At 38.4% G+C, this 16,667-nt stretch overlaps 1 protein-coding gene across 2 annotated transcripts in view; it reads left to right on the top strand.

Annotated features, from left to right (window-relative positions):
- Window positions 1-15,307, top strand: part of CDH10 (cadherin 10) — a 147,847-nt gene extending 132,540 nt beyond the window's left edge. For both annotated transcript variants that reach the window (XM_089516583.1, XM_089516584.1), the window contains 5 exons: window positions 792-928; window positions 5,449-5,570; window positions 9,819-9,927; window positions 10,858-11,109; window positions 13,981-15,307. In XM_089516583.1, coding sequence (XP_089372709.1) covers window positions 792-928; window positions 5,449-5,570; window positions 9,819-9,927; window positions 10,858-11,109; window positions 13,981-14,474 — 1,114 coding nt within the window. In that variant the 3' untranslated portion in view covers window positions 14,475-15,307. The remainder of the gene's footprint in view (window positions 1-791; window positions 929-5,448; window positions 5,571-9,818; window positions 9,928-10,857; window positions 11,110-13,980) is intronic.
- The last annotated feature ends 1,360 nt before the right edge of the window (window positions 15,308-16,667 follow it).

Raw genomic sequence — 16,667 nt, 5'->3', positions numbered from 1 at the left:
CTATGGAATTCTGCAATTTGTAGTTTTGTGAGACATTCAAGCTTCTCTGTCAAAGAGCTCAGATGCCACAATGAACTACAATTCCCAGGATTCCACTAGTTGGAGCCATAGCAGTTAAAGTGGTGTCAAACTGGATTGTGTGTGCAATGTGGATGCAGCTGAAGAAAGGATGAGTGAAATCTTGTCCTTACCAATAGACTTACCAATAGACTCGGGCTAAAGCCAACTGCTGTAGCCTTACTTAGCTTGTATGTGCTTTCTTTTTAACATCTTTTGTCAACTTGACCACAGTCAGATGTTGCTTGGTCACACATGTCCAGGTTTTCATTTGTGAAATGCTGGAGAGTATGTAAAAGCCTTGCCTAAAATAACTTATCTGTGATTCATTTCCTTTATCTGAATCAGAGAAAGAATCAAATGTGATCTGTGAACCACATGGAAGCCATCTGAAGCCACTCCCATATTTGTACATATGCACACGCACATACATACACATGCACACTAAATGAAAAAGCCTCACACATTCACTGGGGGCATTGTAAAGCAATTTGTTGGGGGTGGGGTGTTCTACAGTATGTGGGATATTCCTTCCAAACCAGAGGCAATCTTTGGTCAGTTTTTTTCATCCGGGGAAAAAATGTAATGAGAGTACTTCCAAGTATCGCTATCACTCTATAAAAGTAGCACGTATCTTCACCCTGAATTGAATATTGATTTCTTATGATATTCAAAAGAAAGTAAAATAGTGCCTGTGCAATTGTCAACTCAAAAACGTTTATCCACTTCTTTAGGTTTTCCTTGGATCGTCATACTGACCTTGACAGGATCTTCAATATACATTCTGGAAATGGATCTATTTATACTTCCAAAATGCTTGACCGAGAAATATCGCAGTGGCACAATCTTAGTGTGATAGCAGCTGAAATCAGTAAGTCCATTGTTCATTTGGTTCCATTGTTATTCTCTCCATTTATGAGAAGCAGAAAGAAAACATCTTGGCAGTGTAAAAAGTCTTTTGATTTTATTTGTTCCTCTCCAGAAAGTGAAATAGGGTTATGACTAGCAGGAAATGAAAAGTTTATGAATAACAGGATGTCACTGTTATACATGACTCCCTACCCAGGACACCTGCTGGGTTGGATGTGCATTGAGCAGTCGCACCCAACCTGGGTTCCTTCAAATGTTTTGGTGTACAATTTCCACCATTGGCTATGCTTGTTGAGGCTAATGGGAACTATAAGCTAAAGTAGCTCAGTTTTTAGGTTTGAGAAGGGTGGTATAGTCGGAAATAACACCATTCCTGTTTAGTTCTCTTCCCACTTTTATCTTCTCAGCGACTAATTGATGTAATTGCCAATTATCTAAACACAGCCACATGCATGCCTCTTTTGCTACTCATTATCCATGTAGTTGGACTGCAGTTATCTGAAAACACCAGAAACATTCTCAATTCATACCCAGCTGGTTGAGGTGAAAATTTTTTCATCTTTTCCCATAGGATTCCTTTTCTTGTTAGATGGTAGCTAAGTCCAAGGGCTTATGAAACTTGGATTTTCATTCCTGTGTATGCAAAGTTATACTAAATAATTTAATGGAAAGGGGGGTGATAATCAAAATAGATATCATAAGGAAAATTGTGTGCCACTGGTATCCCATGATTATTTCTTAATAAAAACGCTGATATTTTATGTTAGAGAAAAGGTGAGCTTTTTCCAGGAAAGGGACCAATGCAACAGGCAGGAGGTCCTGTTCACTTTAGTGGCGCTAAGACAGAAAACCTCCGTAACACTGAGCCAATTTCTATATATGAGCTCTTTTCAAAAAATCCATTATATGCATTACTTCAGCGAGGCACCATAGACCAGAAGATTATTACTAATTTAATGACAGAAAGAAAATTATCAGTAGTCTTTTACAGAAAATGAAAGATCCCCACCAACACCTTCAGAATGGTTTTTATGAAGTCTGGGCTATCAATATAATTACCAAAGTAATCATGCTTATACAGATCAGAGAATGACATCAGCTAGAAAATCACTTTATATAGAAAAGTGGTTACTGGATAAAAAATTCCCTTATAATATAAAATCATAACCACTTTGTTGAATTGGTATGCATACAATGATTGGTATGCAGCATACACTATTTTTATACTATTTAATTTAGTACACATATTAAAATAAATTTAAATAAAGAGTATAACACAGCTACAACCCAGGGCCAGTCATACCATTAGGTAGAATGAAGAGCAACCTGCTCTCCCCCAGCTATTTCCCTGAAAATCTAGTCATTCACTAAGCTTGGAGGACAAAACTTGTGCTCACCACAGCCTGACATGCAGCCCCAAATTAGTAAATTTCTTTCAGTTGTTGTGAAGGACCTTGTCAGGGTTTAGTAAAGGTTCAACTACCACTTCAGTTGGTTTCTATTTGTACAATGGGTGGCAGTTTAACCCTGAACCCACATACAAGTGCATTTTGGTTGTGGGGCTGGATCATATATAAAAAACTGAAGACACAAATTTGGAGAAAGACAGACAGACCTTTTTGAGCAGATGGCTTCCAACCAAGGCCCTTCAGCCTTGATACAAAAAACAGCTCCTTGAAATTTAGCAGAAACCAGCCCTTCTGTCTCCATTACATCTGACACTAATTTATTTATTTGGCAGATGTTTTTGTGAGTCTGAGACATGGGGAGAAATTCGTCAAAACTTGTTGAACCTCTTAGGTTCCCAATCCAGCTATATATAACATAGGGCATTAAAAATTAATCTACTGACATAGTCATAGTCTTCTCTGTTAACATTCACAATTTCAGCATGGGTCTTGTGTCTCTAGCTTTGGTGTCACCTGATGTGGGTATCTAGAAGCAGATTGTGGGTAGTGGTGGCCTGCCCTGCTCTGCCCCACTCCCCTCCCCTCCCATCCCCTTCTATTATCTTCCTCATCTACTCCCCCTCCCAGTCATCTGGCTATCGCCCACCCAGATCCCACCCAAGGCTGTTGGGGACCAAGCAGGTAGTTTGGCAAATAAGACAGTGGGAGGGGATGGAAGGGGCATGTCCTGCCCTTCCTTCTCTGGGATCTTGGCTACCTCACCCAAATGAGCCACAGCACCAGAGAAGGTGGGAGGGATGAAAAGTGGGTCCAAATAGGTGTAACCCCTTCCCCTCACCCCATAAGGATGCCATGAAGACTCCCAGGAAACTGACCATAAACCATTGGTCCGATTCCTAAAACAATTCCTTTTGTATGTCAGAATCAGGGATGGGTAGGTCCAGCTAAGCCCACAACAATAATAAGTGAGAAAACTGGACTATGTGTGGGGCCTGGACTGAGTCATATATGGATTGGTTCTCTGACACAGACCACTAACATGTGATCTTGCTGCCCCTTACTCTACTTACCTGGACATGATGGGAAGAAGCGTTTACAGTGTGTGCCATAGTAGCGCTTCTAATAGAGCTGCCACATATGCCTTTAGCCTGTGGCAGTATTTAGCACCACAAGAGCCTTTGTTTTTTTGGCAGTACTGTATGAGACTACACATGTCCAGACAAAGTCCAGCATGTTAGAAATGGCTGGCTTTTTAATATGGTAGATGTAAGAATTCAGATGTAGTATCCTTTACAGGTAAAGAGCTAGCATGGTGTTTGAGCATTGGGGCTGTGACTGTGGAGATAAGGGCTTGATGCCCTGCCTAGCCATGGCAACCCACTGGGCGACATTGGGCAAGCCACACATTCTCAGTCCCAGAAAACCCCTTAGGGTTGCCATAAGTCATGGGACTTTTTATGCACACACAAGAACAAAAGGACAAGGGCTTGAATCTATTCTATTTTAATTTTTCTTGTTAATTTTGCAAAAAAAGCCTTTTATTTTGCAGAAGATGCAACTTTTTTGCTCAAATTATTTGCATACCCACAGAGAGAGGGGGGGCAATCGCGGAGAGACAGGAACACCTAGGGTTTTTTGTTTGTTTGTTTGTTTTGTTTTTGCTTTCAAGCATAAGAAAGAATGTTTTGTGCAGTGTTGCCAACAAGCATCAAAGATATTCCCTGGAATATTTTACCAAAATCCAAAATCCCTGGAATTCCCCAATATTTCCTGGAATATTCAGTCAAAAACCCCAGAAAGACATGAATTAAATCCCCCCCGCCAAATTCCGGGAATTCCCTGGAAATTGGCAATGCTAGTTTTGTGTCCATGCACACACAGACACACACTTACTCTAGGATAAAAAAAGTCCCAAAATTTCAACAAAACCAAAATAAAATTAAAAAATGGAGTGCAAAACTAAGCAAATGTTTGCATGCCTAGTCAGCAGTTTAGTAGCGATCAATTTTGACGCACCAGACTGCAGCCATGCCTCCAAGATGAGTCCAAACATGCAGATAGTTGCATTGATTCATATCAATGAACCAGAGCTAGATCTCTTTAGCTCTACCCACAGCAAGCCGTTATTAAAGTTAATGTGCATTAATTACTCAATAAAGAAAAGCCCATCTCAACCTACTTTGTATTACTACAGAAGCCACCCATAAAAGCTGTCTCCCCACTGCCATTATTGTCCAAACCTGAATGGGGTGGAAAATGATATTATTATCCATACTAATCAAAGCCTGCCTAGTCTTTTAACACAGAGGCTGCATCCATACTACATAAATAATGCATTTAGACTCTGCTTTAACTCAGGGGCTCCATGGGGGTGTGTGGGAGGTTTGGACTGCATTGAAGGACAGCCTAAGTGGGGAATGGTGTCACTGTTCTTTGGCAGAAATGGGCTGTGGTATTCATCTATGTCCCTTTAAAACCCTGATGATCAGCAGAAGGGAAGGCTGTAGGGCAAGGATCAATGGACAGAGAAAAGATAGACCCCAGTTTTGTTTTTAAATACTTTTTTTAAAAAAATATTTTAAAATATTATATCTTACCAAATTTTCACTTTTTCACAAATTTTCACATGTATGTAAATACATTTAGGTTGTGCTTATGATACTGTAATGTAAAGGTATAATAGTATTACTTTTTTTTGTAGTTTATGTCACAACTATTGCCATTACATTTGGTGGTCTATGGGAATTATGACTTACACATTCCAGGATTCCATAGCATTGAGCCATGACAATTAAAGTCATGTCAAACTGCATTATTTCTGCAGTGCAAATGCAGCCGACTCCTGTTTTTAACACAAAATTAGTTACAAGTGATCCTAAGAGTGAAGCTCAACATTTCCTACAAAATTCTGATTCTAACATGAAAGGAGCCCCATGTTATTGTACTCTGTAATTCTACATTGGCTGGGGCATCTAAAGTTTTCCTTAGCAGGTGGAAATTTATTATCTTAAGTTTTAAAACATGCAGCTTTTCTGAGGCCTTGTGCTTTACTTCTGTCACTGAAGATAATCAGTTTTTTAAATGAGATTGGTCATTTTCTCTGCTTTGACAGACAACCCCAAAGAGATGACTCGCGTTTCTGTTTATGTCCGAATATTGGATGTGAATGACAATGCACCACAGTTTGCCGTGTTCTATGATACTTTTGTGTGTGAGAATGCAAGAGCAGGACAAGTAAGTCATTTATGTAAATGCTTAAAGCTCTTTGGTTTTGTTATGGGAACAGGCACCAAGCCATTCATTGGCACAATCATGCATCTATTCCTGAAAAGTGAAAGATTGCTTATGAGGGTGCAGCCTGGGAAATGGAACTTGAAAAGGGAGAAAATGGCTGCCAGTGAATCAGACGCCAGACTTCCCCAGTAACACTTTGCAGCTACATCAACATTTCAGTTATAAAATGGCTTTCTTGTAGGGCCCACAAACAGGGCATTGTGTTTTTAAAACTTTTATATCCTCCACCCCACCCCTGCTGTTTCTATTTGGTTGTTTTCCTCACTGTGTCTATCTTAAAAGACAATCTCTTAATTGCATTCAGTAGAGGAAAACACTATATGTTATAAAAAGTAATTTGTAATCAAATATGATTCCTCTCCCACATCATCCTTCAGTACAGAACTCAATTGTGCTTTGAGTTGACATGGATGGTGTTCTAAAACATCACTGTCAGCATTCCATTTTTATGCAAATGCCAATTTATCTCAAAAGGCTTTCTGTAGGCAAATCACACAAAAGCTTAAAAGTTGCTCATATCAGAAGGGCAAACATTTGTTTTGCTTTGCTTCTCTGAGAGATGCTTTGAGCTGTCCTTTGATCAGTGTGAAATGACTTTGCCATCAAGAGTAGCAAAGTATCAGCCATTAGAGCTTGATGAAACTCCCAGTTGTATCTCTGAAGACAAAAACAGTCCTGGAAACTTCAGATTGGAAGAAGGAAGGGGGGCAGTTTAACCCTTTCACTCAATTGTTATTTTTCAGTTCAAAATTATTGCTTTCCTGCTGGTAGGGGGAAACTTGGAGAAACAAAATCAACAACTTTGAGGGGAGATTTCTGAGCAGTTGGCAAGAGGGCAGAAGGTAAAGCTCAAATAATATGTCCTTCCATTCCTTCCTAGAAGACAGAGGCAGCTTCTGAAGGAATAGTTTTTTACAGTGTTTAGGAGAATTAGCAGTCAGAATATTTTAAACCTTGAATGAAGGCAAAGAAGAGGAGAGTGCTATGCCATCCTGGAGAGGTTGCTACTATTATCTAGGGCTGAGCTTCATCCTTTTCAACAGATCTTTTGACTCAGAAGTCTGGAAAAACCTTTCTTGCTAGTAAAATGCATTTTCTATCAGCAGGGATGGTTGTCAGTGGCCTACCAATGGTCTTTTTCTCTCTCTTTCAGCATGTGAATATAATAGTAGGCAGAAATGAGAGTAGGAGACATTGTCCTCACACAGAGTAACATCAGGGCAATGTTAAGTGATTATTTAGCAATAGCAGCTTCATTTATATACCACTTCATATCACCTAAGCAGTCTGTAAGCAGTTTACAACTGTAAGTTAATTGTCCTCAACAAGCTGGGTACTCATTTTAGCCACCTTGGAAGGATGCAAGCCTGAGTCAAGCCTGAGCTCCTGATTGGTAGTGAACTCACAACCTTATGGTTTGTGAGTGAGTGACTGTATTACAGGTATTTAACCACTCTGCCACAGGGGCTCCTCATATTTATATACTTCAGTGGCTGCCTAGTACAAGATGTTGGTTATCCCCTTTAAAGCCCTAAATGGCGTAGGTCCAACCTGTCTTCGGGACCGTCTCCTTCCATATAATCTCCCCCCGACACTTAGATCCTCAGAGATGTATTTGCTATAGCCTTATAAAACAAGTCTGTCCTCGACCTCCCAAAGGACTTTCTCAGCTGTCATGCCCAGATTGTGGAATGGCCTGCCGGATGAGATCCATCATATTACCACCCTAAACAGCTTTTAAAAAGCTATACAGACGGATCTCTTCCGACAGGCCTTTCCCGAATAGTTTCTCCGGCCATCAGAAGAACTCTAAGATCTCCGACCGCACTTCAGTCATGGTCTATAGTTTGAGATATATATATATATATATATATATATATATATATATATATATATATATTATTTTTATGTATGTTTTTTTAAACTCTTATATTGTTTATTGTATTTTATGAGGGGGATTGAGGGTTTTGGAATACATTTTTTAAAAATCTTTGTAAGCCGCCCTGATTGCATCTTGTAGAGGAACGGGATATAAATAAATATTATTATTATTATTATTATTATTATTATTATTATTATTATTATCATTTCACATATATTCCACCTTTCTCCCAATGAGTTCAAGGCCCCTCTCCTCATCAGCTTTTCCTCACTACAATCCTGGGAAAGAGGTCAAACCCAAAAACATTGGTTGGCTTCTGGTCACTCATTATATTTTATGGCTCACTATGGAATAGAACTTGGATTTCCCAAGTTTCAGTCCAACATTTTGAACATTACAACCCACACTGGTTGTTTTGGTATCACCCCTACATAGTATCATCATGAAGCCAGGCAGTGCTTCCCACATTCACTCTGCCTACTGTTAAAACGAACTTGCAATGAAACAAATATATTGGTTAATTTCACTTTTGCTCCTCATACAAGACTTTCCAAAATGTCAGTGAAATGGAGAAGCCAAATTGGGGAAGAGAGCAGAGAATTTAATCTCAGCCTTATTATTTGTCCTCATTGCTCTTTTTGCACTGGAAATACATTTTAGTCTTCTTGTATTCTTCACGTTTTTGACTGGATGTTATTTGTTGTTGTCTTTTTAAAGTTTTGAACTCTGGTTGACATAAGTAGGTACACCATTTCAGGGTTCAAATAATGGAGGGACAAAATTCTCTTGAATAGATTCCACATTAAATTGCAGTTGAAGAGCTACTGTTGCCATTACTTTTTATACTCCATAATTACTACACCTGTTTTTTCAAACAGTCACTTGTTTTCACAGCTAAGATAGATGTATCTTTGGCACACATGCACAGCACAGAAAGCATAATGTGTTTCTTCAAAACAGTCACTCAGTATTTGGAACCCCAAATTGCCCAGCATTAAAGGAATGAACTCAACTTGTTGGAATATATATGGGAATAACTGTCTCTTCTACACTGGATTCCCAATGGACACAACACATGTTACATTACACAGTATCTCATTGAGATAGTGTTTATGTAGATGGAAGGAAGTAATTCAGGAGACCTGTGCAATTTTTTTTATGAAGCACTTTCTGTTCAAATGTTAGAGAGGACATTTATTTAAATGCAGGAAATACCATTTCTATTCAAATATCAGTGATATATACTATTTAACAAAGTATATGTGAGAGACTTATGGATGTCCTTTAATATTTTTTGTCTGTAAACATTTGAGATATTAAAAGCATTACTAGCCATTCGAATCTTCTGAGCTGCCATGCATACTGTGCCATGCCATAGTATTCTTACCCACTATAAAACCCTCAAGTCTGTAAGAAAGAACATTTCCTTCCCTTTCAAAATGAAGGCTGAAAAGAATGTCACTGATGTTTAGCAGTACAGTTCTGTTGGCATCATTGAAAGTGTCCAAGCTATTACTGCAAATGGGTGTAGTAAGGTCTGCTAAAAAGAACCCAAAGAAGCATGAAACATGGCCATGCATTTCCTTCCCTTGCATTAAACCAGAAATGGGCAAGTGTGGGAAACTAGGGGACTGCACTAGCCCTCCAGGAAGCCTTGGAGGACTGCATATACATACACATCTCTCCAAAAGCCCTGAGGACTGTGTGTCACCTGTGGGCCACATTTCACCATCTCTGAATTAAGCCACAGCTTTGTCTGAAGTCTGAATGAAGACACTGTAAACAGCAACAGATGTTTTGGCAGTAAGAATCTTTTCAGTGTCTTGGCTCCTCACTGTTTTCCCCCTTTGTGCACCAGGGAAATTGGGATATATCATAGGTATGTATGTATATTGCTATCTGCACAAACCTGTCTCATTTTTTCACATCATGAGAGGATGGATTATGAGAGTCCTGTTTCTATGTCTCTGGCTGGAAGAGAGCAGCAGAAGATGTGCCTCATAGTGCATAAATGAGACATGGGCTGGCTCCAAGGATCATGAACCAAACAGAAAGCTGTTCCTTCCTTCCTTCATTTATCTCAGTCTGAAATACTTCCCCTCAAAAATAATGACATTAAAACTCCGGTCAATGATGTAGTGTCTATCCAGTTTTCCTTTGTTGTTTAGTGAGAATAATGTTTGGCGTGATGAACCATGCAAACAAACAAACAAAAAAAATGTTGTATAGCCATCCTCTGAGAGCACTTTCCGTGAAGACAGCCATGCTACAAATCTAACCTTGTTTTGTTTTGTTTTCCCTTGCAGCTAATACAAACCATAAGTGCAGTTGATAAGGATGATCCTCTTGGAGGACAAAAGTTTTTCTTCAGTTTAGCTGCTGTTAATCCCAACTTCACAGTCCAGGATAATGAAGGTATAACGCATAGATTACTCAGGGTGTAAAATGCTAAATCCTTTATGTGCATTTCAGTAGTGTGTGTGTAGTAGCTGGATAACTGTATTTAATAAATCAGCACAAAAATCTTGAAAACATAGCTAAAAATTAGTAATCTGCATCAAAGTTTGACAAGGGTGAATTAGAAGGGATCCCCCCCCCGGTCTGTTGAATCACTGAACTGTTCATATAGTAAAGCCTATCTTCTAACCTTTGGAATTGAGTAAGTTCACATAATTATTTCTTTTCAAATTAGCAATAATGTTCAGCATTAACCGTGTGGTGGGAATCATGAGAAAATGCAACATCTTGTGTGTCTTTTGCTTGCATACATTTACAGAGATGTATCTTTCTTATTTATTTATTTATTTATTTATTTATTTTTCTATCCTACCTTTCTCCCTGAAGGGACCCAAGGTGGCTCACAATAATATCATATGACTAATCTAGTTATCATTTTGCTATTATTGTGCACCTTCAAGTTGTCTCCAATTTATGACATCCCTAATTATAAATCAATAAATTGGTTTCAATAAATGACACATATACACACGACATACAAGCAAACTGTGTTTGATACATTGGTTGCACAGCCATTTCAGCAAATATTAGGGGAAGGAACAGTTGTTTTGAGTGAAGAGAAAGTGAAGAAAAAATTCAGAGGGACTGCACATTAAGGATAGTAACTTGCATTATTATTATTCACATGGATGGGATGGGCTGTCAAGTAAACCCATAAATGTAACTTCTTGTCTGAAAGCTACATGCACAAGACAGTAAACTCCTTCTTTGTAAGAAATGTTAGCTTAAGCTCTGTTTAGGTTTGATTATATTTTAATACTGAAGACACATCTTTGTTTTCATGACTGCATTGTAATATTATGTCTTGTTTGTGATTTATTGATATAGATAACACTGCCCGAATTTTGACAAGAAGGAATGGCTTTAGCCGGCATGAAATAAGTACTTATCTGCTGCCAGTGGTGATTTCAGACAATGATTATCCCATCCAAAGTAGCACTGGGACACTGACTATCAGGGTGTGTGCCTGTGACAGCCGAGGCAATATGCAGTCCTGTAATGCTGAAGCTCTGCTCCTTCCAGCAGGCCTCAGCACAGGAGCTCTCATTGCCATTCTGCTCTGCATCATTATTCTTCTGGGTAAGTTACAAGGGAACTATCACTCACTAATGGGAAAATGTTAGGCTTTGCCAGACTGCATCCTGAACTCACTTTTGTAAACACAGCTCCTTATATACTTATCAAAGCCTGCAGTAAGCTGGATGCTTTTCAGGTGATCAAGCTGAAATGCTGTGTGTCATTTAAGTTAGATTATAGGGCACTATTGTGCTAGTGAATCACCTGCTTGGATTTAGGTTTTAAACTTTAAGTTGTAAGCTTCTGTGCTAAAATCTTCTAAAAAACATGTCAGGAATAATGGGCTCTGCCATCACTGAAACTAACATTGTATGCATCTCTCATTCTGGCACTCTGGAGTCCCACATTATTTGTTCTGCTTAAAAGCCTCATGAACTTTCATACCACTCCTGGAAAGGGTCAAGCATACCCATGCCTCTATTTTGCTAGAGATCCACACATACTATTACCAATTTAGTAAGACCCATACATACTACTATCAATTGTGTGTGCACGTGCACATGCAGCAAGTGTAATCATCCCTCAAAATCCAAGGATTCATTTGCACCCTTATTCCTCATAAGGAAACTTTGCCATCTTATTTCAAAAGGGGATCCCTTTGTTTTCACAAGGGGATCCCTTTGTGTGAAACAGCATCCCATAAAGAAAACTCAAAATTTGTCAGAACAGAGAAAACACCAGTCTTGTAATGCCTTAGAATGAAATATGTGAATCAGTCCTTCCTCATTGAAGTGTGTCTGTAGTGAGATAATACGGGTGGGTGCCTTTTTCTCCCCCTCCCAAATACATGCTCTCTCTCAATATGACATCTACTTTTTAAAACAAAAAGTCTTCAATCTCCACCCTGTTTCCTCCACAAAAACTTCTGACAGCCCAAATATTATTTATTAGTTTACTTCATGAATGTGCCTTTCTTACATAGTATACAACACAAATGAGTGACGAACTTAAAACAGTTCCCCTTAATAGGGATATTGGGGTCAATTAAATGTATTTTCACTGAAGATTTGCAATTAGGTTTGCTGTCAATTTATTCCTCAAATGAGGCACTCTTTCCTCATAAGCATATAGATCTGAGGGAAATTATATGGGAACACAGGTGTCGAGAAGCAGCTGCCAAAGTTTGAAATGATATTAATGAGTACTTTTTTGAAGCAAAAGAACAAAGGCAGCATTAGTTAAGTATTGCATTTTGTATTCTATAGTATTTTTTTTAAAAAAAATAGTAATACAAGAGCTGGGTTGCTTTTGTTGGAGTACTTTTTGTATTTTGTACTTGCAGCAAATTCAGCATGAACAAAAGAAAATGCTTTCACATCATGTCTAACTATATTAAAGAATTGTGTACCACAAAAGTTGATGATGGAGGTTAATTTCTACTTGTTTAAAAAGAATTAATCAAATCAGCAGTTCATAGGTCAGATGAAAGGAACTTCCATGTTAAGATGTGGTTTGCCTTTGTTGCAACAGAGCTTATACACTGTTTTTATACATGTTCTGAGAGTGTCAAAAGCACATGTGACCATTCAGATGTTTTTGGACTGCAGCTTCTATCTGGTGTAGGCCCTGCAGCCAGTGGTGATGACGGGAATTAAAGTCTAACATCTGGAAGGATGCAAGGTGTTCAGCCTTTCTCTAGAGCAGTGGTTCCCAAACTCCAAATTATTTGAGCTTCATTTCCTAGAAGACCCAAACAGCTTGGCCAACACTAAGGAATGTTGGGAGCTGAAGTCCATAAAATCTGCAGGATCACAGTCTGGGAACCATTGCTCTAAAGTAAAGGTTGACTAGACAATGGTTGAGATACTACATCATTACACAGTTCTGCACACAGTTGCATATCCTTATCCACCTATCCAGCAGCTGTCATCTGCTGAACATGCTGTTATTGCTTATTGGTGAACAAGAAAAGAGGAATCAGTTTAATTAATCAATCACTTTATTACTATCTTTCCTTTTCTCCATGTTTGGGGCTCTACGTGGCTTACAGAATAATAAAAAAGGTATAGCTACAGTCACAAACAGCTATAAACATATGAAAAAGATTAATATTAAAATACTAGTAAACCATCTATAGAATTGAAACCATATAAAACACTATTTTATGATCTTACAAATCAATTATTTTATTAATTCAGAAGACAAAGAAGCAGCTAGTTCTGGAGAGTAGGGATGAGGATATGCTCTCAAACGAATCTTCGTGGTCTGAATTCCCCTCACTTTTACTAAGTAACAACAGCATGAATGAAATAATGAATGAAATATTTATTTATATCCTGGCTCTTCCATTTTGGGGATCGAGGTGGGTAACAACATGGTTTATACAATACAAGGCAATACAAACAGCAGAAACCCCAAATCCCCAACCCTAAATCTCCCTCCCAAGACTAGTCAAGCAGCAGGGGTCCTTCCCAAGACTTGAGAGCTGCAGGATGGTGTGAGTTTTTTGTATAGAGTGCAAGGGCAAGTGAGTAGCCCTCTGTACCCAGTGGAAGCTATGCATTCCTAAACTGCACTTACATGTATCTAAGTCGTTACCAGGATGTCAGCCAAGATTTGATTCTGCCAGATAATTCTTTATGCATTTTCATTTCACTTTGGTGCTCAAGACCAGAGTTAGTGCTTGCTCTTATGCCTATGTGGACTTCTATAAATATTTCTGCGCACACATAATATGATTTAATCCACATTTATAGTCAAGAGTAGTAGATAGCAAGCTATCCTCATGTAAGAGCACTACCAAACATACAAACAAAAAAAGAAACCCAAAAACTGAAATCATGTACTAAAACAAGAATGCAAATAATAGCCAAAGGTGTTTGGGTTTAAGTTGTGATACTTGATTAAACCTGTTCTTCCTCTTTTCCTTCCAAGTTATAGTGGTATTGTTTGCCGCTCTAAAGAGACAGAGAAAGAAAGAGCCTCTGATCCTGTCCAAAGAAGACATTAGAGACAACATTGTGAGTTATAATGATGAAGGTGGTGGAGAAGAAGATACACAGGCTTTTGATATCGGCACACTGAGGAATCCTGCAGCTATTGAAGATAAGAAGCTCCGCCGAGATATTATACCGGAAACATTATTTATACCACGGAGGACTCCTTCTGCTCCAGATAATACAGATGTCCGAGATTTCATTAACCAAAGGTTAAAAGAGCATGATAATGACCCCTCTGCACCACCGTATGACTCCCTGGCAACCTACGCTTATGAAGGAAATGATTCTATAGCTGAATCCCTGAGTTCTTTAGAGTCTGGCACTACCGAAGGAGACCAAAACTATGATTACCTCAAGGAATGGGGCCCACGATTTAATAAGCTTGCTGAGATGTATGGTGGAGGTGAAAGTGATAAAGACACTTCCTAACCTGCTGTAGGATATACAGTTTTTGTTCATTTAAAAGGAAGTAATTTTAAAGACACTTTCTCCACGTGACAATATTTGATGTTCAGGAACGTTCTCCTGCCACTCAGCACAATATTTTTTCCCCTCTTCATTCTGTTTGGAACTTGCTCATTGATGTCCTTTCTTTTCTCTTGTAGACTGTCACCTGGAATATATACAGCAGTTAATTTAATCCCTTTCCAAAAGCCAAAGCTATTGAAATTCAGTGTCATCCATTTTATTAAAGAAACAATACACTCTGTTTGAGTAGGTTTAGACTCTCTCAAGCAATCATAGATACAAGTTGCTTCTGTTGAATACATGTTCTACACTTGCAAGTGCAAATTCTAAAACAGAGACCCAAATTGTGATCCTCAAAGGGTCCAGCATGCACCTTCCACATGCACACCCACCTATTATTAAAAATATGTTTCTTTCTCAGAAACTGCAACCAGAGTACTTATATATGCATACTTATTACTATATACAGTTTATTAAACTGATTCATAAAAGAATACTCCCACCAGACTCAACATACCGAAAATAGTGGGAATCTTTTTTCTTTCTTTTGTCCTTTTTCAATTATTATTATTATTATTGAAACAAAAAGTCCTCTGATAAACAGCAAAGTGCTCTAAAACCCACCAGGTTTTATTTACCCAGTTTTATTCAATAATTGCCAATACTTTCCACAGCAGGCCTAATACAGGATGTTCTGTTTGAGCAGTTTTTAGAAAAAGGAATATATTTCTTTTAAAAATCAGTTGCTTGCACAGAATTTCTGTGTACTTCTTTTGGACTTATGGCCCGAAAGAGTGAGGGGGGGGGGAGGGAGAAAATAATATGCCCTTATTCTGTACATTAAAAAAAAATCCCTGAAAATGTACACGTGGTGTTAATGTGATATGCAGCTGGTTTAAACAAAAAAACAAAAAAACAAGAACAAAAAATACTTTGTGCAACTTCATTCATCAGATTCTATCTGCCAATGTTTTATATTTATATTTTTGTATTTATTTTTAAGAAATAAACCAGTTTTATAACAATGTAGTTTTCTGCTTGTTCTATAAAGCACGAGGCGGGGGGATGTATTACTGGTTTCAGGTTTCATTCCTATGCTACCTTACCTGCAAGTACATCCCATTGGACACATTGGAACTTAGCTATAGATATAGATAGTATTTACTATTGGAGAATCTAAAATAATTCATTCCATGACTTGGAGTCAGCTAATAAAGGTAAACGTTTCCTCTTTGATGTAAATGTCTAGTTGTGTTCAATTGTAGGGGGTAGTACTCATCTCCATTACGTAGCTGAGGGAGCCACATTGTCAAAAATGACTTCCTGGTCACGTGGCCAGCATGATGCATGGAATGCTGTTACCTTCCCACTAAAGTGGTATCCAGTTCTGGGGAAAGAGCAGGATACAAATAAATAAATATAATATATATATATAAATATATGTATCTACTTGCACTTTTACATCCTTTTGAGCTGCTAAATTGGCAGAAGCTGGGACTAGTAGTGGGAGCTCATTCCATCACACATTGCTTGGGTCTCAAGCTGCCGATCTGCCAGCCTTGTGGTTGTCAGAGTTGGTGTCTTAACCACTGAGCCACCACGTCTCATTGGAGCCAGTTAATACCACTATCTAAATATGTTTTATGCATCTCTGTGTGGGATCATATTGTTTCCAGACAATTAGAAACTGCTACTTGGTTAATACTTGGATAGGAGATCACCAATGGATGCCAGGTGCTATAGGCCCTGGCTGGTGTTCATTTGCATGTACTGAGTCTTGATTCTGGTGTTTTTCAGTTGTTGAATGGCAAGGCCTCAGGGTGTCTATTTAAACCATACACTTTAAAACTGTACAACATCCCCAGGAAGTTCTTTTAAAAATACACCAGGATGTTCTTTATTTCATTTTTATACTTTCCACTCTTTTTTAAAATAAAATAAAATAAAAATGGACATTTTTAGTATACACATGTGTACACATTTTCACTGCTGACTAAAGTCTGTGGATTTCTTTTCTTTTTTAAAAAGGCATTCTTAACCATTTACCTTTTCAAAATTACTCATTGGTTTGCAAACATTTTATTTCTTCAAAATGCACAGGAAGCCAAGTGGATCTGTGGATTCAGGTGGTAAGGTGCACTTTGTCTCTCAGAA

This window comes from Sceloporus occidentalis, unplaced genomic scaffold (genome assembly GCF_023333645.1).
Source record: "Sceloporus occidentalis isolate IW3139 unplaced genomic scaffold, rSceOcc1.0.p SCAF_3, whole genome shotgun sequence".
In the NCBI taxonomy this organism is placed as follows: domain Eukaryota; kingdom Metazoa; phylum Chordata; class Lepidosauria; order Squamata; family Phrynosomatidae; genus Sceloporus; species Sceloporus occidentalis.
Note: the sequence above shows the minus strand (reverse complement) of the source record. Positions and strands in the feature narration are given on the sequence as shown.